Genomic DNA, 25,784 nt, shown 5'->3' on the forward strand with positions numbered 1-25,784 from the left:
TTGAAATTTTACAAGTTTAAGTGTATGGCCTATTTTTTAATAGAGGTAACATTTTAAATAGGATCATAAAAATAAAATTAATTTTACACAATAAGCTACACGAATTTCTTTTTATAAATCTATCTTAATCCCAAAATATATTTTAAAATAACATTAATTAAATAAAAATGCTAAAAAAAATTTAAAAAATGTAAGATTAAACAGGTTTAATCTTCCCTTTCTTCTCAATGATTTGTCAGGTTTTGATAAATAATTTGTTTTTCATTGATTTTTTCAATTCCAACTATTAGTTCACACTCTTCCTATATCTTATTCACATTTTCAATAGTTCATAAAATACTTTTTTATTCATTCATTAAATTTAATTAATTTTATCTGAGAGAAAACAATTGTAATTATTTAATAAAATAAACATTTTCTTTGTTGACCTAAGTAGGAATTGACTTAATTTTTCGCTTTATAAGTAAAAATGATCTATGAGTTTTGAAGCTATAAACAAACATAAAACTTTTGTTCATAGCACCGAAACTGCTGTACGTTCTTTTCATTCTTACAGATCTCATGCATACTCATACTTCTGAGATCGAACAGTTGTTTAGATAGAGAAACTAGTATTGGATTTAATTAATAACTTATTATAACCAGTATGGGTGATACTGGAGTAAAATTTTAAATATGATTCCCAGAAAGCATGTAACCTTACCGCAACCTTGTGTCGGAATTTTCTTTTTTTTTGTCACGAAAATGTTTGTACTAAAAACCCTTTTTTCAAAATAAAGCAAAAATATTGCAGTTTCATACCTTTCATCCTAAAAGAATTAAAAATTTATTTTTAAAGCCTTTTCAAAAAGTATGGATGGGTGATCGTGTAAAGCTAAAGGTGGTGGCGCTAGTGGTTAAATTGCTCTCGCAAGACTTCCGGGTTACTGCTTCCGATATATTTTTACGCCGCAGATTGAAATCATATTATTGCATCATATCTTTTGCATTGCAACATATCTTTTTGTACCGAGTTCTTTCTTTCAGCCTTTAAACTTCAGCATTATCATATTAATATTATAATCATTTGAATATTTTCTAATTAGGCTAACTTAAAAAGATATTTTTGGCGACATTTTGTTCAAATGTAGCCAAATAAGGGATAAAATACAAAACATGGCAAACCTTAAGAATTATTCACAATGAGATATTAACTTTCCAAAATTTTTTTTGGCCTTACGACCTCTGAGAATCAATACATTTCTGAAAGCTCTTATGAATGGTACAATTATGTTTAGATTTGAACCCAAATTACAATAACAAAACTGCATAGAATATTAGGCTTATTCACACATCACCTTGTAGTCATAACATAAGCGGAGGGATACACCGGAAATTTTCTAAATTTCTTCCGGGTTAAGGACGCTTGTTATTGTTTACATTAGACCACCCATCCATTGACATTTAGGCAAAATTGTCACTTAGGTCCATAATGACGTTTTAGCTGACGTTACACTGGCGATAGGATCAAATTGCATTGTTCATTAAAATTTCATGACAAGGGAGATTTTAGCGGAGCATACAAGACTTTGCGAAAAGAAACCTTACAATGACCTAGATTTAAGATTATTTTCACCTTGAGACAAGCTTTAGTAACGGATTTTTTTCACGCTTAAGTCAACCTCGATTTAAGGTTTTTATATAGAAGGTTTTAAATTAAAGTAGTATGTGTAGAATAGAGCAGATTGTCAAAGATCTCGTTTTAAGGTTAGAGGTTTACATGTAATCAGCATAACAAATCTTTTTAGGTTTACATTGAAAGGTTTCTGCTGAGTGAAAATAAACCTTATTTTGCTATCTGGGTAGTATTTGATTTAATTAACAACTTATTGTAACCAGTATGGGGGATACTTAAGTAAAATTTAAAATTATCGCGAAATACAAGTTGATCACCGCGTTATTTATTCTTTTAAGTTTTCTTCTATTCTATTTATTCTTAAAAGATTTCTTCTCTCTACAAACTTCTTCAAGTTATGGACTCTTAAGAAACTTCAACAATAAATATAGATTTTAATCCTCCAAGAAAAGAAGTTTAGGAGGATCTACTTCAACAAAACAGTATTTGTGAAAAAGAAGAAGGCACTGATGGGAACACCGAGTCTTCTAACTCCAAATTGTGCTCAGAATATTCTGAAAAATAAAATTTTATGTAAGAATCTATAATAGAATTATAACACAGCAAATAAATATGCAATTTAACTATTTTTTATCTATTGGCAAAATAGGTGTTTTGGGTTTGGCGTGCGCACCTTATTTGGACGTCATCACACTTATGCTGGAAATGAAGTGTATCTCAGTATTCGGCGCGAACTGATTCATCGAATCTAAACAGTCCTAAGTTGATTAGGCATAAATTTCATGAAGAATATGTAAAAGTCCACTTCTTCCACAACCAAACGCTGTGGAAGTCGTATGAGGAGATGACTTGTAGGCAGTGGAACACTAGTTCTGGGACTCAGGGAGCTTAACAAGCTTTGAGTAGTTCTTTCATCTCTTGGAAAAGTCTAACAAATCTAGTAGCAGAGCATCACACTTATCAACTGCGTTCAAGACTTATAGTAAACAGTGCGCATGCGCCGTCATTGCACGCATTGTTATGGCGACCGCTGCTGTTTGAAAATTTCTTTTAGAATTCTTTTTTTTTTTTTTCACTTTTAACATTATATTGCCTAAGGAAGTCATTTTGACTGCTTTTTAATTTCAATTAGAAAAACAATGACGTATATAATGACGCAATTTCTTAGAATTTTGTGACTTTTTGTACAACATATAATTTTTTGTATTGCTAATATTTACTAATAATTTGTTATGTAACTGTAAATAATATTAAAAATTAATTTGAAATAAATTTCTTTTCACGTTAGTTATTCTCTCACAATGCAGTCATTTTGACTGCTTTTGGGCAATATAGGTATATACTAAGTTTCAGTCTTTCTTGTGTTAATTTTGTTATGCATTAAGTTAGTGAGTTTATATTTGAGATAAGGGATCCGAGAGATCCCATAAATACTTCTAGAGTTGCGAATGAAAGAGAATTTCATCATTTGGACGATGTTTTCGTTCATTTTGATAATGTGAAACCTCTGATCGCCTTTCGGAGATCAATTTGTTTTATGTTTTCAATCCTCAATATGTTCAAGCGAAAATGGATTTTATGATAAGTAAAGTACCAGGACTCTGAGTGCCGGTACATTTCACTGTTGTAAATTGATCTGGAATTTCTTACAGTGTGCTGGCCTCTGGCTGGTGACAAAATTTTCTCATTTCGCCATATAATTACCGGCCAAGTTGACCTCAAGGATAATCATTCAGCGTGAATGTGATTTTTACTAAAACCGTTATATTGAACCGCGATGGCTCAGGGGCATGTATGGCGACGTTACTTTTAAAAAGTAACGAGTAAAAGTACAAGTATTTTTTAAAAAAGTAACGAGTGAAAAGTTTTTATCCTGTAAAGTAACGAGTAAAAAGTACAAGTAGGGGAGAGTGGGGTCAATTGTAACAGGGTACGATTGTAACAGAGCAAAAATTTCGAGTGTCGGGCTCTAGATTTGGTTCCTAGGTGGCTCACAAGGTGTATTTAATAAATCTACATGTACACCCCTGCTGGCAACCATTTTTATGTACTTCTGAAAGAGCTACATTACAAAAGATATTTTCACGCTACGTGAGTACTTTTTTTGGTATTAGAATATTAGATTGTAACGAAGTAATTTTGTTTAAACAAATAAAAATTATTAACCGAATATGTAAGTGGACACCTCAATTAACATTTCAAAAAGAAAAAGATTAGTTTCGTTAATTAACTAGCATCGTTTTTAACAAATGAAGCTGAAATGACGTCTTAGGGACGATTGTAACAATAAGTATAGGGACGATTGTAACAGCTGAAAATAAATAATCTTATGTTTACAAACCATTACTTAACTCTTTAAGAACCACCAATAGTTTCCTATATCATTTATATTATGTTGCATGTGCATTATTTTATTTGTCACCTTTCACAGCATAAATTAAAATTTTTAACCCCTTCAAGTTAAAAGTTTAACCCTTTAGGTCTCTGCTCATTATTATTTTTACTCCTAAAATATCACTACTATTTTGATCAATAAAAAAATATATCACAACTATGATAATATGTATAATTAACTATGTTTTAGTTGAATTTATGAACTGTTACAATTGACCCCGTAAGTGGGAACAATTGTAACAAGGGCACGACTGTCAAAAATTGTTAATAACTAATATAATAACATTTAAAATAAGGTATTTATTTTTTTTTCTGGCAGAGGATAGTCTACTTTACTCGTCTGTCAATTAATACTGATAATATGTTGGATTTTTTGTTAGTTAAAAATAGTTAAGTAAAAAATGTTACAATTGACCTCACTCTCCCCTACTAAACAAAAAAAAAAAGTAACGATTTAAAAGTACATTTCTAGGAAATCAAAAATTCAAAGTAACCTAAAATTTTATTGAATAATATTCTTATGTTCCTTAATGTTTTTGCGAAATTGTTGTTATTTATTTAATTATTTTTAATTTTGAAGGTTATGGACATTTATTTTTAAATTCGGAAGAATATTATATAATTTTATAATATTATCGTATAATATAATTTTAAAATCAAATATAATTTTAATTTCAAACTTTTTATGGATTTGCACGAAAAGGAAATTTTATCTATTGATTTTAATTTTTAGTTTATTATTTTTATTTATTTAAATTACCATTAATTTAAAATTGTTTTACTCCATAGAAACGCGTTTTAAAAGCACAAACACAAACAAAGCAATCACGGGGTTTCAGATAGCTTTCTGATCTTTGAGCTAGTAAAAAATAATTGAATGTGCAGTATAAGTTGAAACAGCAGGTATTTAAACACGAAGTTAGCTGTGAATGCATATATATTACACATTATTTTTATAAATTAAAGAAACATAAGCATTTTTTTCTAATTTAATTTTTTTTTTTAGAAAGTTTACCGAGTTTTAGAAAAAAGTAACGATTTCATTCGACATTTCCGTTACAAATACTTGTACTTTTTCCCTAAAAAAGTAACGAAAGTACAAGTAAAAGTACTAAACATAAAAAGTAACGAAGTACAAGTAAAAGTACGCACTTTTTACTTGTACCGGCGGTACAAGTATCGAAAGTAAAAGTACTGCCATATATGCTCAGGGGATAGAGCGTTCGTCTTCTAATGAGGTAAACCGGAGTTAGATCCCGGCGATGACTGGTCGATACGAATTCCGCATCCGGCTTGCGTCGACCACAGTGCGGACGTAAAATATCCTCAGTGGTAGACGGATCATGGGTCAGAGTCCCCCAGCCGTCAGGCTAACCATGGGAGGTTCTCGCTAGTTTTCCTCGCCATGTAACGCAAAAGTGGGTTAGCTCCATCAAAAAGTCTACCAGGAAGGCAAATTTCTCCCAATACAGCAGTTCCCTTGTCTTCTGGATTGGGTTCAAAATGACAAGGCTACGGAGTTGAACATGAGTTCAACTCGATACGATCGTTATATGGAAAACTCGTTAAATAGAAAACCACCTTGTGAAATACTTTAACACAAAACAGGTTTATAAATTCATAAACACTGGACATAATTAAAATAGCAATGGATAAACCTTTATCTTGTAAACTAGTATCTACTATTTATGTTATAAATTTTATGCATGGAAAGCAAGAATAGAGCAAAACATTATCCAGTGTTATACTATCATACTACATACATTTTCACCTAAAAAAAAAGCCAGATAGTGACAGTGAAAATTCTATTAAAAAAAAAAAAAAATTCTTATTAGTTCAAACTGCATTTCAATTTCAAGATGTTTAGATTTATAAGACTTTAATGCTAAAATTTTTGTGGCTAAATATTAATAACAATTGTTCTTTTTTAGATAGCTTTCGATATAGCTTGAGATATAACGAAATCAGCAAAAAGTAAAATTAACATTAATGGGTACAAACTTTAGACCGCTGTCCTGACCAAACAATTGGAACCATATTTTCCTGATAGCTGGATATCAACCCCCCCTCATATTTTGAGGGGCAGAAATCCAAACTCGTAAAAACAAAAAAAACTTCTTTTTTTTAACGGCAGGCACTGAACTTTCGTTTTTCACCTCGAAAGTGTTGCTCCTTTAATGTTACCCAGTGGGTCAGAGTTAGTGGACAGATACCCGTTTATAGGGTGGGCCATTTTCACACAACAGAGAACAACACACAGAGCCGGCCAGGTGGCCCAGCGGGTAGCGTGCCTGACTGCGAAGCCAATGGTTGCGGGTTCGACTCCCGCTCTGAGCATGGACGTTTCCCCCTCTGTGTTGTCCTCTGTTGTGTGAATGTGGTCCACGCTATGAACGGATATCTGTGGGAAGTGGGGCGTGGGTAATGTTACTCGCTTCCGTGACTTAGGTACACAGGTGCCCACTGGGTAACATACAATGAGCAACACTTCCGGCATCTTCCGGGGTGAAGGACGTAGTAAAATTTCAGCACCTCCCATTAGAGAAATAAAAAGAACACACAAAGAGGAAAACATCCATGCCGTGATCCGGATTCGAAGCCGCAGCCACTGGCTGCACAGTCGGGCACGCTGGCCACTCGGACAACTACCTGGCCGGCTAATTAAAGAAAGTACGCTTTTGTAACTTAAAATATCATTTACACTTCTAAATAATTAGCATGTTTGTGGTCATTAATTAGCATGTTTGTGGTCATTTCCTCGAATCATTGAGCGCGAGGTTCATTAGATCAAAAGTTATATTCGTGGTAAAAAGATGGTCCATTTTTTTTTTGTACTACAAAAAGTAGCGGAGCAGTAAAAATTATGAGGCCAATGAAAAAGCGATAGTGCGAAAATCCACTCTCACTTGAGCATTATGATTTTGCAATATTGTTTTTTTATATCACGAAGCACGTGAGCATTTTATTTCTATTCCTACTATTAGTTCAGACTCTCCTTATATATATTGTTCAAATTTTCAATCGTTAATAAAATACTTTTTATTCATCCACTCACAATTTAAATACATTTTTGTTAAACCTGTAGTCTATGACACTTGATGTTAATACAGTTTTTTCATACATTAATTCATTCATTAAGTTTAATTAATAATTAATTTTAGTTTTATATGGGTGAAAAAAATTGTAATTATTTTTATGAAAAGTAACTAAAATAAAATGTTTCTCTGTTGACCTAAGTAGTAATTGATTTTAAATTCTTTTTCATATTACTTGTTTATTAACAAAAGCTGCGTTTTATTATTAAAAAAATATTTTTATTCTATCGTCGATTGGATGGCAATCTCACTTGTTATGAGTTGATGTCCTCTTCCAGCAGTGGCATGTCAGGTGTTGGTTCTGGAACACTGACCCTCCCAGCAGGTGTGGAGTTACTCCTTTGGAGGATGAGGGAAGGGTTTTTGGCCACTTCGCTTAGCATCTTTTGGTATTCCACGAAATCACGGGCGCTGCATAGTGGAGTTTGAACTTCGTTGGTCGCATTGAATTTGCTGTAATCCACCAGGTATTCGCCAGTTTCCTTTCGAAAGCTTACAACCTTTTGCAGAAAAAAATTAATTAAAGTTTAACAACCGTTTTTGATTCAAGTTCACAACTGATGCAAAAATGAGTATTACTGAGTAAAATAATTTAAGCAGTTGAAGAAGAAACATTTTTTTAGAGCTTTTTGAAAAATGCGTGCACGTCAAATCTGTCGGGTCGCAAAGTCCTCCATGTTCCTATAACAAATTAAACCTCTGGGGGTACTTATTTGCAGATGGATCATTTTCTGGTTCAGGTCAAAATTACGATGTGTAGAATGGATGTGCGAATGGTTCCGCCCTATAAACAGGTGTGACCTGTGTGTGTGTGGCAGAAGTCGAATGTTTGGCCACAGATAGCACCACTGGAAAAAACAAGAAAAATCGCCCCCCTTGCTTTAGTGACCTACAACAACAACAGTGTTGAGGAAGACAACAAAATAATAAAAGAATTTAAATAGATTTTATACAAATATACTACAGTTATACATAATGAATAATAAATATACTACTGTTATATATAATTATTAATTATGCAGCTGTTATATATAAAGAAACGTTGAAATCAGCAAGAAACCAATTACCTGCATCTTTACTCATCATTAACACTTCATGATTTATAAAATAAACAACACTGTTTGGCTTATCTATCAAGTCTGAATGTTAAAATACCTTATCGATTAAAATTAAATTAAATTACTAATCGATTTTAAATATGTACCCAACAAATGATAAATTTTGTAGATCAACGCGAGAAATAGTAGATGTGTTACAACCTAACGGCTAAAAAATTCTCTTACATCTCATTTTACGGTTTATAATTAATATTTTTTCTGTTACAGCTTTAGAAATTTGCAAAATAATGTGACTTCACTTCTACTAAAATAATCCGAATGAAACTTCGAATGTTTGTTTTTTCAGATCATAATATTTCCATCTTATGGCGTCTTAGAGTAACAGCTCAAAAAATTCAAAGACTAACGTGCTCTTGTTGCGTAAAGTGTCGTTTAACAATATGTATTGAATTTAGTTACATCATTAGCATGTGGTGTTAGCAATAAAATGCCATCTACTGGCAAAGTACAAAACTATTTTTTTGCCGAACAAAACCTATCTAAATAACATACATTTGAAACGTTATTCGTATCCGTTCTATGGAACAAGAGCTAGAAGCCTTTGACCATAATTTGAATTTTAACCATCCTATAAAAATACTTATAAATAAAATATTTTCTCAGAAAGCGTGTAAGCTTTCTGCAACTGTGTCGGAATTCTCTTTTTATTGTCACTAACCTTAAACCTGTCACTAACCTTGTTGCTTGAAAACCTTAAGTCAATTTCGATTTAAAGTTTTTATAAAGAAGGTTGTTTTTAAAGGTTTAGGATGAGGGTAATGTGCGTAGATTAGATCAGATAGTCACAGATCTCGTTTAAAGGTTAAAATATTTACACGTAAACCACATTACAAACCTATTTAGGTTTACAATGAAAGGTTTTTGCTGAGTTAAAATAAACCATATTTTGCTATCTGGGCTTCGACTTCATGACAAATATTTTTGGTCAAGACAAATACATAAGCTCTATAGTCAAATTGACATTAGCTTTATTTTAATCAAGTGTGCACACTTATTTTACCTGGTCAAAGCGATGTCCCCATAGAATTTCTGTTGCAATATAAGAGGACCTCGCTTGGATTGATTGTCCAGTAGATTCAATCGTACCTTCGAGGATGACCACTACTTCATATCTCTCTCTTAACATGTCTTCTGCAGACTTAAGGAAAAATGGACTTTCTTCGTTGATCTCGTGGACAATGGTTGCCGGCCAAATCAAGAAGACGGAGTCACCTCCATTGTCAAAACGGACGTCCAAAATTGTGTGATAATAAGGAATTACCTGTAGATCAAAACAGTGTGAATGAAAATCGTATTTTATAACCGTCGTTGAACAACCAACACAATTTTGTGTTCACGACTAATAATGTTTAACTCCTTAGCCTTGTAATTTTGAACCCATTCGAGAAGACAAAAAAGCTTTTTGATATTTGCCTTGGTGGAAGAATTTTTGGATGGAGGAACTAACTCGCATTTGCGTTACACGCAGAGGAAAATATAGTTAACCCTCCATGGTTAGCCTGCAGGTATTTTTCGCCAGCACTGTGATCGGTACGGAATTCGTGTCGACCAATCATTGCTGGGACTCGAACTCGGTTCACCTCATTCGAAGGCGAATGCTCTATCCCCTGAGCCACCACAGCTCCAAAAAGTATCATTAACGAGAATGCAATGAACTATTTGCAGAGAAGAAAAGTGTGTTGCAAAAAAGCCGTGATGGCTCTGGGGATGGCTGCTTTCCAATGAAATGATCCAAGTTCGAATCCCAGCGATTACTAGTTGATACGAATTGCTCTTCCTGCTTGTACCGACCACAGTGCTGACGTAAAATATTCTGAGTGGTAGACGGATCATGGGTTTGGATAAACGTTGGAGTTCTTCGTGGTTTTCCTCTCCATGTTATGCAAATGCGGGTTAGTTTCACCGAAAAGACATCCACGGAGACGAATTTCTCCCAATACTTTATCCAGAAATTCCTTTGTCTTCTGGATTGAGTTGAAATTACAAGATTACGGAGTTAAATATTAGTAGCTGTTTTGACTTTTTTTCATAAAAGATGGCGCCACAGGATCTTGCTAATCAAGAAAGATTTTGTTATCATTTTTGTTTTTCCTTTCAGTTAGTTTGCATTCGCCATAGTTCATAGATGAGTAATGTTATATTTGGCAATATGGCCTATGAAAAGTCAATAACTCATTTACTATTCAATGGAAAATAGAATCTTATTGTTATGTATGTAAATCATGCTCTTATAATCATTAAAAAAAAAAATAAAAATAAACTTCGGTAAGATTTTGAAATTTACTTCGTGGTGCTAAGGTGTTATTGTTTTGTTTTCCCACATTGTATTTGTTTCTTTAATTCTTATGATTTTCAACTTAATTTTTCTATTATTTAATTTTTAATTTTTATTTAAAGTTCATCCCAGTATCCGTAAACCCTAAAAATTGGGTCGGCTTTTCAACGACGGTTATAAAATAAAATCTATCATTGTATCCAATAACAAATGCGCCGATCGGCCTGTGTAGGGGGCAGGGAACTGTCCTTGCATCAGAAAGATCCTGGGTTCGAATCCCGGGCAAGGCATGGATGTTTCTTTCTCTCTGTGTGTGTTCTATGTCCTTTCTCCTTTGTGTGTGAATGTGACCCGCCCTATAAACGGGTTGTGGTAGTGTGAATGGCGTGGCAGAAGTCGAATTCCTGGCCATAGATGGCGCCACTGAAAAACAGGAACAATAGCACCCCCCACTGCCTAAACAGGCATACGACAAAAAAAATTACAAATGTAAAGATTCTTTTTCGCACGAAAGACATTCCAAACTATAAAAATGAATTGACTTACTTCTCCTTCAGCTGTTGTTTTCCTTCGAATGACCAAAGCGCTGATGGTGGCTCCTATGATGTGAGACTTGCGCATGTCTCCTACTCGGAACATGAAACACAGTTTGCCGTCTCGAAGACAGACGCAAGCGTAACGGCTGAACATGAGTGTCTGGGATCTATTCTTGGGACGCGATAGTTTGGCGAAGACGATCCCAGCCATGAAGCACTGGATCATGACACCCGTAATGGACTGTACACACATGATGAAGATGGCTTCGGGGCACTCCTCGCTGGTACATCGAGATCCATAACCTGTCAACCCCCCAAAAAACACAAAATGCATACTTAATAAAAATCATTAAAAGTATATTTTGTTTTAAAAAAAGTTCATGATTTGTGGTACATACCAATGGTGTGCTGAGTTTCCACTGAAAACAGAAATGCTGTAGCGAAATCGTGAACTTCCGACACGCAGGGTGTCCAGTCCTCTTCACCGAAATGGTCAAAATCACCATGTGAAAGACAGATTAGCCACCAGATAAGAGCGAATCCCAGCCAACTGAGTAGAAAGCCCATAGCAAATACCTGAAATATTTATTTGAATTCCTACTAATTAGTTCTCTGTTTCCCTATATCTATTAATAAAACATCTATTAATATATCTCCCTATATCTATTAATAAAATACGTTTTATTCATCCACTCAAGGTCAAATACATTTTTTTAAACGTGTAGTGAATGATACTTGATGCTAATACAGTTTTTTTTACTCAAATGTGAATTCATTCATTAAATATGGATGAACGAAAAACGAAATGGAATTTTCTGATGGGTTAAGCGCTAGTCATTGTTTCAAATTTTATTAGAAGCGATTCAGTTTTTCACATATTTTAAAGCTAAACATCAGTGATAATTTCTGAGTTATACCTCTATTTGAACAAAAAAATAGTTTATTGAGCACATTTAATTATTTTATATTTGCTGCATCAGATGAATTCATTAAAGAACATTACGCGGTAGCATGTGTGGTCCACGTCATCCAATTTATACTCTTATAAGTTGTCTGACTCCCCGCGCCTTTTTTTCGCATTCCTACTATTAGTTAGTAGTACTATTAGTTAGTAAAATTATTGGGAAGATTTCGTATCGTGATCTGTGGCAGAATAATCGCAAAGTTTTGGCAATATCCGGGCAACGGCCAGCGAGAAACTAAAACTAAAAAAAGGAAGAAAAAAAAAGAACATCACAGAAAGGGACCAATTCGAAACTTTTTAAAAATTTATTTGGCATCTTGGCGTGACAGATCACGATACGGAAATATCCCCAAATCATTTTGCCGGGTCCGGCAAAATAATTTGGGTAGTCACCGGGTAGTCAAAACTGACCGGCTACCATTACTATTATGAGAATTCCAGGCGTTCGTAATTTTTTGACCAACTTAAAAAGAGGAAAGTACTCCGTTATGTAAAGTATCATTGTTTGTTTCTGCTCAACTATAAGAGGCGTCAAACAATGAACTCAAAAAATATTCATTATTTGCTGACCAATCGAAAGAGAAGCACGAAAATCATTACCATCTGATCAGAGAGAGCAGAAGCAAGGATTGAAAGTTTTCTGATACAAAAATAACTGCCATTCAGAGAAAATGTTCTTTAGAATAGTTGGTCTTTAAAATTAGTTGGGGCCACAGGCTATGAAGCAAAAAACAAGTATATTTTATTCACCATTAAGTTGTATCTCCACTGTATATCCACCATAGTTGTGAATATGTCCTGAAGAAATCTCTGCCTCCTCTTGCTGACATGCTCTTTAGAAAGATTGACTGTCCCATTTTTGAGAACCACCCTCTTCCTCTGCCGGGTAGACAGTCCCCTCGTCAGACGGACAATACCCGATCCTGTCCCGCCATCTGTCCCAACACTCTTCAGCGAGTGGCGACTGCGATGTAAACCTCGGTGGTTGCTGAAAGGACAACGGCTTGTTTGAAAGAAAGCAAAAATGTACCGAAGGAGCGATATATATTTTTATTTTATTTTATAACCGTCGTTGAACAGCTGACCCGATTTTGGGTTTACGATAACTAATGTTCCACTGTCTCGTAATTTTGAATCCAATCCAGAAGACAAGGAAACTCCTGGATCAAATATTGGGAGAAAGTTCGCCTTCGTGGAGGATTTTTTTAAAGAACTAAGTCGCAATTGCGTTACATATAGAGGAAAACCACGGAAAACTCTCGCGGTTAGCCTGACGGAAAGGGCACTCTAAACCATGATCCGCCTGCCACTGAGGATACTTTACGTCAGCACTGTGGTCGGTGCAAGCCGGATGCGGAATTCGTATCGATAGCTGGAATTCGAACCCGGTTCACCTCATTGGAAAGCGAACGCTCTATCCCATGAGCCACCACGGAGTGAATGCGTATTATAGCGAAGATTTAATTGTCGATTAAGGTAAAATTGAAGTTAAGAGTAAACAATACTGCTAACTCTTAGCGACATCATGATTGCAGTTCAGAATTAAGAGCATGCGTTTTGTAACAGGACAAGTAGTTATATTTATAGTGGTTATATTTTTATGGTGGTTATAATTTTGTCGTGATCAGTCGTTCCCAAAAGATGCTCAGCGGCGGAAGTTACGTAGAAGGATTAAAGAGTTAGGAACTTACTGATTTATTTAATATTGCAGTTATTTTTGTGAATTTTTTTAATAGAATGCCAGTGAAAGAAAGCGAAAAATTTAATAATATAGAAATGTATGCGTTTTTCTAGTTACAATGTCATAAATGTATATGTTACTGTGAATGACCAAAATCGTTGGTTGTTGACTTTCACTGGAGAATGCTTACAATGACATAATCACTTTGGTAAATGCCCCAAATATATAGTAGATCTAGTTAAGTGTCACTGCCCAGTATGCCCTACATCTATATTTTTTCAAGGTTCAGTGCGACTGACCGGTAATTATTTGCCCGGTATACCCTACATGGGCTAGAGTCCCTTTGCCGTCAGACTAACTGTGGGAGGTTTACGTAGTTTTTGGTTTTTCTCTCCATGTAACGCAAATGGGGGTTAGTTACATCAAAAAGTCCTCCACGATAGCAGATTTCTCCCAATATTTGATCTAGGAATTCCCTTGTCTTCAAAATTTTAAGGTTACACATTTGAACATTAATAGTATACATAAAACCAAAAAAATGGGTCGGTCGTTCAATGACGGTTATAATTACAGAGTCTTTTTGGTGAATGTCCGAAATACGTACTAATTCAAGTTATGCACCACTGCCCGGTATACCCTACACTGATGCTTTAAGGTTCAGTGCCACTGCCTGGTATAGATTACTCCGTTTTTAAGCTCAAGTGCCACTGCCATGTGTGTATTTAATTGGTACTCCGAACACTGATGTTTTTCTCCTAATCTATCCTCAACAGATATTAAATTATCGAATAAATTTAATAATATCGGATGTAACAAATATTTCAGACATTCACCAAAGCGACTATGTGATTATTGACATTCACCGGTGAAAGTCGACATACTTTTGATTTCGATCATTCGCGGTAACATATATATTGACATCCTCCGAACTTCTGTTTTGATTACCAAAGCATATGAATCCCATGTATGTAAGATTTTATTCAAAATGTGTCACGAACTGAAATCTATGTGTCACGAACTGTGATCTATGTTCAAATGAAATCTATGTGTCACGAACTGTAATTTATGCTTAACTAAAATCTATGTGTCACGAACTGAAATCTATATTTAATTGAAATCTATGTGTCACGAACTGAAATCTATGTTTAAATGAAATCTATGTGTCACGAACTGAAATCTATGAGTCAGGAATTGAAATCCATGTTTAAATGAAATCTATGTGTCACGAACTGAAACCTATGTGTCGCGAACTATGTTTAACTGAAATCTATGTGTGACGAACTGAAATCTATGTTTAAATGAAATCTATGTGTGACGAACTAAAATCTACGTTTAAATGAAATGTATGAGTCACGAACTGAAATCCATGTTTAACTGAAATCTATGTTTAACTGAAATCCATGTTTAACTGAAATCTATGAGTCACGAACTGAAATCTATGTTTAAATGAAATCTATGTGTGACGAACTAAAATCTACGTTTAAATGAAATGTATGAGTCACGAACTGAAATCCATGTTTAACTGAAATCTATGTTTCGCGAACTGAAATCCATGTTTAACTGAAATCTATGTGTCGCGAACTGAAATCCACGTTTAACTGAAATCTATGTGTCACGAACTGAAATCCATGTTTAAATGAAATCTATGTGTGTCGCGAACTATGTTTAACTGAAATCTATGTTTAACTGAAATCCATGTTTAACTGAAATCTATGAGTCACGAACTAAAATCTATGTTTAAATGAAATCTATGTGTGACGAACTGAAATCTACGTTTAAATGAAATGTATGAGTCACGAACTGAAATCCATGTTTAACTGAAATCTATGAGTCACGAACTAAAATCTATGTTTAAATGAAATCTATGTGTGACGAACTGAAATCTACGTTTAAATGAAATGTATGAGTCACGAACTGAAATCCATGTTTAACTGAAATCTATGTTTCGCGAACTGAAATCCATGTTTAACTGAAATCTATGTGTCGCGAACTGAAATCCACGTTTAACTGAAATCTATGTGTCACGAACTGAAATCCATGTTTAAATGAAATCTATGTGTGTCGCGAACTATGTTTAACTGAAATCTATGTTTAACTGAAATCCATGTTTAACTGAAATCTATGAGTCACGAACTAAAATCTATGTTTAAATGAAATCTATGTGTGACGAACTGAAATCTACGTTTAAATGAAATGTATGAGTCACGAACTGAAATCCATGTTTAACTGAAATCTATGTTTCGCGAACTGAAATCCATGTTTAAATGAAATCTATGTGTGACGAACTGAAATCTACGTTTAAATGAAATGTATGAGTCACGAACTGAAATCCATGTTTAACTGAAATCTATGTTTCGCGAACTGAAATCCATGTTTAACTGAAATCTATGTGTCACGAACTGAAATCCATGTTTAAATGAAATCTATATGTCGCGAACTGAAATCCATGTTTAACTGAAATCTATGTGTCACGAACTGAAATCTAGGTTTTAAAATAAAAATCTTACTTTTGATCTCCCGCCATGGAAGTGGAGGACATAGATATCTCGTCCACCTCTCGATGGTTGTCTTCTGGGACCACTTCTTTCCAAGCTCCATTTTCAGCATCGAAATATTTCATAGTTGAAACACTTTCAGAAAAAAAAACTCTTTATGATAAATGAAAATATGTTATTAATAAAAACAAACTTCGGCGAAAGAAAAGTTCTTCGAAATAAATTAATCCCGTAAAGACACGGTTCCCAGTAGAGCACCGAAGTCAAGCTTACTGGCTGCTGTCAGTGAGCGGGTGAGTGACCACTTGATCAGTCTGCGTAGGGACCGAGGGTGTGCGGTATTAGTCAACAACTGTTCTAGGGTGTGTGGTATCGGTCCTCGTTAAACTGTTCTACCGTTAAGAGCTTGATTTCGCTTACAATTCGTCGGGCTACCAAAGCAGCAGAGCAATCCCCTCTGCCAGGGATCAAAATTGCGATTTCATGTCCTCGGATAATTTTCAGAGATGTTTCCCCGACCGTCGCTAATAACCCATAGTGCGACGTAAATAAAGCACCTACCAACATATCAAAATAAATTGACTGCGTGTAGTAAATGTTGTGGAAGTTGTGGTTTATTTATCTCGTACCAAGGTTGCACAATGGGCTATTGGCGACGGTCTGGGAAACATCCCTGAGTATGATCCGAAGACATGCATCACAATTTTGATCCTCTGCAGAGGGGATGGCGACCCCGCTTCGATAGCCCGTCAACCAGCAAGCGAAGTCGAGGACTTTACGGTAGAACAGTTCAAGGAGAACCCATACCGCCCACCCTCGGTTCCTACGCAGGCTGATTCAAGTAGACACTCTCCCACTTACTGACCGCAGCCAGTGATGCTTGACATCAGTGCTCTACTGAGAACCGTCATTTAACGATCAGTCCACTGCGGGACTTATTATAAGATGCATTTGGAATTATTATAAGAATAAAATACTTACAAGAAAAGAAAGTAAAAAGTGGTATCTCACAGTTCCTGAAATGTTATCTTATAGGTAAGATATCAGGAAACAGCGCATTTTCCGGCATCATAGGTTTCACCTAAAATACAAATCTACTGTCTTTACAAAGAACATTAGAAAAAATAAATGTTTTATAAGGTATATATAAGCTTACAAAGAATCTAAGCTTTTTATTAAAAAAAAGTTAATATCACACGATTCTGAAAACAAAAAGGTAGAGTTACGCAAAAAATGTTTTTAAAAAGGGAAATTCTTACTACAAGGTGATAATTCCCATAATCCGTTTCATTATAATTAATTTAAAAAAATTATGGCCGGACTCCCCATGTAGTAAATGGTGACTGGTGCAAGTCAAATCTGTCGGGTCATAAAGTCCTCCATGTTCCCGAAACAAATTATACCTCTGGGAGTACTTAGAGATCGATCGTTTACTGATTCAGGTCAAAATTACGATCTTAGGATGAATAAATGGACGTATGAACAGGTGTGACGTATGGGTGTGGCAGAAGTCAGATGCCACCACTGGAAAACAAGAACAATCGCATCCAATGACTTAATGACCTGCAACAACAACATCTGATAATATTTGTGACAATGATAGCAGTTTTGACTCTGATTTCAAGTATATTGAAAATAGTTGAAATTGATGAAAGTAATAAAAATCTCTCGGAAGATGGCAATGAATATTTTTTTTTAACAAAAACTTGAGCATATTTTCATTTGCATATACGTTTTACTTTTAAATTTCACGGAATAAGTCATAATTAAACTAGGATTAATTTTCAAAGTTTTATTTTTATATGATTATTCTTAGATTTGAATTTTCCAATAACCTCTTTTTAATGATAGGATTCTGTCAGGGTGCGTAGCCAAATCTTTCAACACAAAATAAGCACCTTTTAAGTACTTTTTAATTATTGGAAAATATATATAAGCACCAAATACATTTACAAAATGCAAAATAATTTAACAGAAACTTTACATGGTCATAATAAAAAAAACTAGTTTCTGACAGAGAACTCTTTTCTTAATTATATTAACCACCACAAAAATATCGATAAATCTTTCGGTTCAATTTCAGAGGGTGGAAAATGTCGCCAGAAATGGAGAAGATCTCGCAAAATGCAGCACAGTTGCACATGAGAGTGCAAGAATCTCACTGAACCCAGCTCAGTAGAGGCACATGCGTACCAGCGGGTAATTCATCAAACCTGTGAAACGATGGGCGCTTTCATACGCTATTGGACCGACGGTACGCCGAAATGAATTGTGAAAACGTTGAATAGAACAACGTGAAAATCACGCCTTTGCATAATAAGTCATGAAAATCGACATGGTTAAGAAAAAATCTCAGTTTCGAAAAAGTAAAACTAACCCCACTAATGAACCACACTTTTTAAAAATACCCACTAGAAAAAGCGCCATTAAGGGCTTTTAAAAAACGAAAATAGAACATAAGCACCATTAAGCACTTTTTTAAATGCTAAGCACCATGTCTATATTAGGAAGGAAAAAAAACTCTTTGCAAAAAAATTTTACATTTAAACTCTAAAATATGTAAAGAATTGAAATATGCAATAAAAAATTACGCAATTTTCGAACCTATTTTGCTAAAAAAAATTAAAAAATTACGCAGCGAGAGAGATTAATCTAATTTATTAAGACACGTTTTTAAATCGCAAGCAATTATTTCACTTTGTTTCAACTCTTAATTTTTGTTTATCTTCGTCTGGGCTTTTCATCATGTTTAATTGGTAAGTTTCAATTCTTCATCTCCAGTTCTCACGCTTCCAGATTTCAAATCAATAATCACGTGACAGATCATTGTTTCAATCAACCCATAATATATTTAGGAAGAGCTCTGTAGAAAATTCACTGTGGAATACAATCACGACAGAACGAAAACTGTCATCAAAGCTTTTAATCAATATTTAATTCTTCCCCAAAACACAATACAGTGTTGTTGTTGTTGTTGTTGCGAATAAAACGTAGATATTTCCAACGTTTATTTTTGTTATTTACAATCATAATCTTTCATTTGAAATGCTGAAGAAGAAAAAGAGTGAACATTTTGAATTGAGATCAGGATTTGGTGACGTGATTTACAACCGTTCCGAGCTTTAAAAAATCAGTCGTAACTTAACTCGTGACATTTAAATAGTTCGGTATAAACTGAAGAGACAGAGGTTGAGCGATGTTTACGAACGAAAGCTGGGATAAATCTGGAATATTATAAAACCCAAGTCGATTACGCACGCATTATCTCTTCTTGTCGCAGCATCGTAAACTGCCACTCTTTTGATTTATGCATTCGGTTTCTTTTCCTCTCGGTCGCAATAAAATTAATATTCCGCTTATAAAATCAGAATAAAGTGAATTTATCGCTCAGATGATAAAGGATTATGCAAATTATTATAGAAGAGTTCTTTTCTTTGAAGGCTATTTGTTCAAAATCTCAGAAATCTCACTTTTCAATAAAAAGAATTATATGAAATTCCTAATTTTCAAATTTTGCAAGCTTAGTAGAATTATATATGAGTCCTATAACCTGAGACCAGGGTTTTAAAGACGTAAATAAAATAAATGGAAACTCAATTTGAAGAAATTTTTAAAATTATTCAAACTCCTTTTCTTGAACTTTTTGTTGCCAAATATCAATAATAATTATTATTCTTAATATCTTTTTTGAGCACAAACTTTCGATTCTGAATATACATATTATTATTCTTTAAATGAAAACATCGTAAAATTTATTAAAAGTAATCCAAATTTTTAATGGTTAGTCACCAACAGCAGCTAAAAGCATTAAATGTAAAAATTCTATGGTATATCAACATTTGATCAGTTAAGTTTTAAATTCAGGGTCTAAATACTCAAGAAAGAAAATTTTTTATCAAAAAAAAAAAAAAATAACTTGGCTAAAAAAGTTAAATAAAACTGATTGGTATAATCACCATTGTCTGATTTTCGAGTAAAAGATCAATTTGGGAAAAATTTTTTTTTTGAATATAAGTTCGAAAATTATTAACTGTTAAACTTGTAGTAAAAAATACTACTCGAGACGATCTACAACCCACCAAAATACAACAGCAGAGTTAAAATTTAACTTGCACAAAGGGGCACATTCATAAAGAAATAAACATTTTTTTGTGAAGTTCATATTTATTCGAAAGTATTACAGTTTTAAATGCTTCTTTCACGTTTTTTTCTTTCTTGCTTTAATTAATGATTATTTATCGACTGTTGTAATTTATCTTCTGCAAATTCATTCTAAGAGATTGTGCTGAATAAAAAGTAATAAGAAGCAACGAAACAGGTTGATGAGTCTAATTTATTTAAATTAAATGAAAATTTTGAAATTTAAAAGATTTTGACACTCCTAGCCTCTTTGTGACGTTTTTTTATCTTTCAAAATATGTAAGTATGAATATTTACACAAAAAGCTTCTCGTATCTTTATTTTTATCTTATCTACCTTATCCAAGTTGTGTGGAGGTTTTTCTTTTTAAACATTCCAAGTAAAAAAAGTCCTCTCTCTCTCTCTTTTTTTTTGAATTCTCAGACAATTGTGTCAAAAATCTTACCTTTGAACGTCTTTGAGCATTTGAAAGGTTACAATCTCTTATACATCTATGCAATAAAATATCTGTATATGTAGGCAAAAAAAAAATATTAACAATTAATTACTTAAAAACTTATTGTTCAACCAGGGAATAATTAACGTATTATTTTTTTTAAAAAGTGAAATAACGTTGTAAATTTTTAATTTATTTTTTAGAAACTAATCAATTAAATCAACTCATTTTTTTCTTTTTCTAAACCCAACTTCAGCACAGTGTTGCCAGAATTTAAGATCAAAAGGTAGCGACGAATGAGAGCTCCAAAATCAGCGGATTCGAACATTTTGTGTATTATAGCCCAAAAAAAGTAAGTTTATATATATGTGAAATAAATTTTTAAAAAAAAGTTAAGTTTCAATGCATTGTATTAAAAATTTCGTCAAATTCGTTTCGAATATTTCGTTTTATCTCAGATTAAAGGTCACGTGATTTATTTTCCCAGAAGATAAACGATTAATAATGGAGATTTTTTCCCATCATACTCATCTTGCATTTTTCCATATATATCTTTGCTATTTCACGAGCCTATTTGAAACATAGCACAGTGGGCCAGAATCCAAGGTTTCGTGGCCAAAATTAGTATTTCGATAAAATTTGTTTCAAAATTTGAAGAGTTTTATTTAGGGGTTTCTATGTGCAGGTAAATTGAATTCAAAGTTGAAATTTTGAAATAGAATAAAAATACCCAAAATAACAAAATAGCGGCTGAAATATGGCGAGCAAAAATAAAAAAATAATATAGTATGTTTAAATAATAAAATATATCAATGAAAATATAATAATTTTTGTAATTTTATATTAAAAATGAAAGGCAAATTATATTTCCAAAGTAATATTATGAAATAACGCGAAAACATGAAGAAAAACATAATTTTTGTTTTTCGGTATATTGAGTCCACCTTTGCAATATGGGCAACATGAGGCAGGTTTTTTCGAAAGAAGAAACATCTAAGAAGACAAGAAAAATATGTATAACTAATTACCTCGTGGAACTGTTTGGGAATAAGTTTCGAAAGTCATTCAAACATTGTAAAATGTCAAATGATAAGATATAAACTATAAATCTGTCAAGAGTATTAACTAATCCAACACATTGAAAAATTGTACTATAATTTAACACTAATTACTCTGATAAAAATGTAACAGAAAGGTGGAATTCCTATTTATATTTCTGAAATAAAAATCTGAAAGTTACATTAAAAAAATTTATTTTAAACTTATTTTTCATTACATTGTGCACTCGTCGGCCCAAAAAGTAAATTATAGTGTTTGGAATGATTATGAATACTTAATTTGGGATATATTAAAACTGACTACACATATTTTAGTTGAAAAATTTATTTTTTACTTTCGGCCAAAGATCATAGTCTTCTGGCCCACAGTGCATAGATATGGAAAGATTCTAGACTCATCTTGCATTGACTTATAAATCTTGCATTGACTTATATAATCGATTTTGATTGAAATTAGAGCTCTAAATCAGCAGAATGTTTGAATCAGTTATAATACACTCTTTCTAATTTGTTAACAAATATCCAATCTATTTTTTCTTCAATTAATTTTTAAAATCTTATTTTTCTTTAATTGATTTTAAGAATCTTTGGCAATATTTTTTAAATTGAACTTTAGAATCTTTGGTAATATTTCTTTAATTGATTTTTACTATCTTTGGTAATTACTTCGTAAATTGATTTTTAAAATTTCGGCTCATTCTTTTCTGCTAATCATTTTAAAAATATCCCGGTCGTATTTTTTTCCTTAATTAATTTTTGAAATCTTCAGGCATTTTTTTTTCTTCAACGAATATTAAAATTATTTGGTCATTTTTGAATGATTCGATACCAGGTTCGCGGAATTTAGACTCCGCACAATATAGCGATTATCCGCGAAAGAAGAGGGGAAAAAATGATTCAGAACAAGTTCAACTGCACTTCGAAAATAAAATCTGAGAGACTTGACTGATCGGAGAAGTTATCTTTCAAATTATCTATTCCAACCAAATTCATTTTCAAATAAATCTTATCGATACGCGGTAAACATGCATAAAAGAGATTTTTTTCAATACACAGATTATCTTCAAATAAATTTTTTTTTTACCGAAAACTTTAATATTTATTATTGTTTTTTATTTATTTACGAAAAGCTTTAATATTTAAAAGAGCCACGATGGCTCAGGGAATAGAGAGCTCGCCTTCCAATGAGTTGAACCAGGTTCGAATCCCAGCGATTTCTGGTCGATATGAGTTCTGTCTCCGGCTTGCACAGACCAAACTGCTAACGTAAAATATCCTTAGTGGTAGACGGATCATGGGTTAGAGTCCCCTTGTATCAGGCCAACCGTGGGATATTCTCGTGGTCTTCCTCTTCATGTAACGCAAATGCTGGTTGGTTCCATCAAAAAAGTCCTCCACGAAGGCAAATTTCTCCCACTACTCGATACAGGGGTTTCCTTGTCTTCTGGATTGGGTTCAAAATTTCACATCTACGAAGTTGAACATCAGTAGTCGTAAGCCCAAAATTGGGTCGACTGTTCAACAACGGTTATAAAAAAAATATCTATCCCAACTAAATATATTTTCGAATAGATCTTATCGCTACTCGGTAAACACACATAATTGAGTTTTTTTTTTAAAAAAAATGAGATATATATACAGATTATCTTCAAATAAATAATTTTTCATTACAAAAAGCTTTAGTATTTAAAAACTACATTACCTAATAATTCATCCGTAAATCCTAATAAGTCATCCGATAACTGTTGCTTTAAGGTACCAAACAAACCAGCATTTTTATTTTATGATTTTTTTTTTACAAAAACAATAAAGTTTTCGTGGAAGTACTTTAAAAAAGAATATTTTGGGAAATAAATTTCATATTCTATTTATTTATTTTGCAATTTGTTCTAGAGCAAAACATTCAGCAACGGATATCAATGTAAATAAAAAATAAAATATTCCTATATTCAGTGACTGAATTACTCCCCACTCCCCAGATAATAAAAACAGCAAATAAATAATAATAAAATAATTGCTATTGATTGTTATATATATTTTATAAGTTTTTTTTTCAATGTAGTGGATTGAGGAAAAAAAAACTTTAAACTACTTGTGTAGTTCTTTTAAGCTTGCTTATTTCAACTGTCCTAAAATCGAAATAAATTAAAATTAAAGAAATAAAATAGCATAGAATAGAATAGCATAGAATAGAATAGCATAGAATAGAATAGCATAGAATAGAATAGAATAGCATAGAATAGAATAGCATAGAATAGAATAGCATAGAATAGAATAGCATAGAATAGAATAGCATAGAATAGAATAGCATAGAATAGAATAGCATAGAATAGAATAGCATAGAATAGAATAGCATAGAATAGAATAGCATAGAATAGAATAGCATAGAATAGAATAGCATAGAATAGAATAGCATAGAATAGAATAGTGCGTCTAGTAATTTGGGCAGGGAGCGTAGATTCGAACACTTCATCTTGGAAGCTCTTGTTCAAAAACGTACCATAAATGGGGATTGATTAGAGCAATGTGTTTCAACATTTTAATAACGCACTTTTGGAAGGTCAAAACAGAAGTGCGAGTTCCTTTAAATGGCCCAATTAAAAAGAATATTTCTCTCAATGGGGCGCATCCTGTTCAAAATGAGATTATTTCGGGGCTGAAAAAAAAAAGAAAGAATTGTATAGAGAGATGTTAAGTATCTATCAAAAGATTGTCTTCCTGTCATTAAGGAACCGAAAAGAAAAAAATGAGTGTTCTGCATTCTTTGCTCTTCTACGTTCCTTTATCTTGATTTCGAATTTTCTTAGTGGCCTAAGTTAAATTCTACAGTTCCTGTCCAAATTATCAGACGCATTATTAGATTCTATTTTAAAATCTTAATTATCATGTGATACTATACAGCTTTATTGTTCTTAAGCGACTGTTTGCACTTCTTTACGTTCGTATATCAATGGGTTAACATTGTCATGCAATAGGTTAATAATAAATACAAATAGGAAGTATATAAAAAAATCTCCCTAATAAAAACCCATTACATGTATGTTTAAATATAAAAGTATTGCCTATAAACTCGTGCAAAACACGTCATTATTAAAAAACTAAAGTTAATCTAATAATTGGGTGTAATTATTATAATATACTAATATAATGCTTGATATAATAAGTATTCTACATTTATATAATATATCGTCGAATTTATATTATATATCGTCTAATTTAATCAATTGATACACGAACAAGTATAAACAAGTTCCAGGTTGCATAAAAACAATAAAGCTGCATAGTATCATCTGATAAATAAGATTTTACATAGAATCTTGTGCCTAATAATTTGTCCAGGGGCTGTCCGTTCTTTATCTTGATTTCGAATTTTTTCAGCTGCTAAGTTAAAGTCTATAAGAGGTAAAACTAATAATAAGGTCTATAAGAGCAATTTAATAGCGTATTTGGGGATCCAATATGCTTGTCAAGTGGAGACATAAGTTTAGTCAAAAGAATATGATCAGTAAGAACAATTTAATGATTCTTGATCCCAAATACAATAATTATTTTATTGTATTTAAAATCGTAAATGAAAGCAGATATTGAAACATCCTCAAAAAAAGAATTGTTTTTGTACATAGTTGTCTCCACTATCTGCTCACCAAAAATAATTTGTAAGGAATAATTTGTCTGCACAATCCAATTGCAGAATGATAAAAAAAAATGTATTATTTTGTCTATTCTTCGCAAAATTCCACATTTGAGCTGGACTATGTGTTTTTCAGGTTCTTTTCAAATCACTTCATATAAATAACAATAGATAAAAAATAATAATTTCAGATTCCAGAGTGATATTACTTTCTATGAAGGACCTTGGCCTCCTTTACCATACAGCTCATCTTTTTTCCGGTCCTTGGTCTTCAGCTTCCAATTTTTGTAGATTTTTGATTAGGGAATATTTTAGAATATAAAGCTTCGTAAAAATATTTTTTGGA

General features: G+C 32.9%; 1 protein-coding gene and 1 long non-coding RNA gene across 3 annotated transcripts in view; one reads left to right on the forward strand and one right to left on the reverse strand.

The window, feature by feature from the left end:
• The window catches only part of LOC147812725 (uncharacterized), a 284,443-nt gene extending 282,633 nt beyond the window's left edge, over nucleotides 1-1,810 (forward strand). The window contains exon 2 of the long non-coding RNA XR_015432382.1: nucleotides 1,754-1,810. This is a non-coding gene — a long non-coding RNA (uncharacterized LOC147812725). The remainder of the gene's footprint in view (nucleotides 1-1,753) is intronic.
• A 129-nt stretch (nucleotides 1,811-1,939) lies between these two features.
• Nucleotides 1,940-25,784, reverse strand: part of LOC107437602 (G protein-activated inward rectifier potassium channel 3) — a 43,806-nt gene continuing 19,961 nt past the window's right edge. For both annotated transcript variants that reach the window (XM_087158670.1, XM_087158671.1), the window contains exons 2-9: nucleotides 17,155-17,254; nucleotides 16,186-16,308; nucleotides 12,748-12,985; nucleotides 11,432-11,609; nucleotides 11,044-11,336; nucleotides 9,223-9,483; nucleotides 7,356-7,604; nucleotides 1,940-2,169 (exon numbers count right to left, since the gene is read on the reverse strand). In XM_087158670.1, coding sequence (XP_087014796.1) covers nucleotides 7,359-7,604; nucleotides 9,223-9,483; nucleotides 11,044-11,336; nucleotides 11,432-11,609; nucleotides 12,748-12,985; nucleotides 16,186-16,298 — 1,329 coding nt within the window. In that variant the 5' untranslated portion in view covers nucleotides 16,299-16,308; nucleotides 17,155-17,254 and the 3' untranslated portion in view covers nucleotides 1,940-2,169; nucleotides 7,356-7,358. The remainder of the gene's footprint in view (nucleotides 2,170-7,355; nucleotides 7,605-9,222; nucleotides 9,484-11,043; nucleotides 11,337-11,431; nucleotides 11,610-12,747; nucleotides 12,986-16,185; nucleotides 16,309-17,154; nucleotides 17,255-25,784) is intronic.

The sequence above is a fragment of the Parasteatoda tepidariorum genome, chromosome 3 (assembly GCF_982258835.1).
Source record: "Parasteatoda tepidariorum strain Cologne lab strain chromosome 3, Ptep-v5.0, whole genome shotgun sequence".
Taxonomy (NCBI): Eukaryota; Metazoa; Arthropoda; class Arachnida; order Araneae; family Theridiidae; genus Parasteatoda; species Parasteatoda tepidariorum.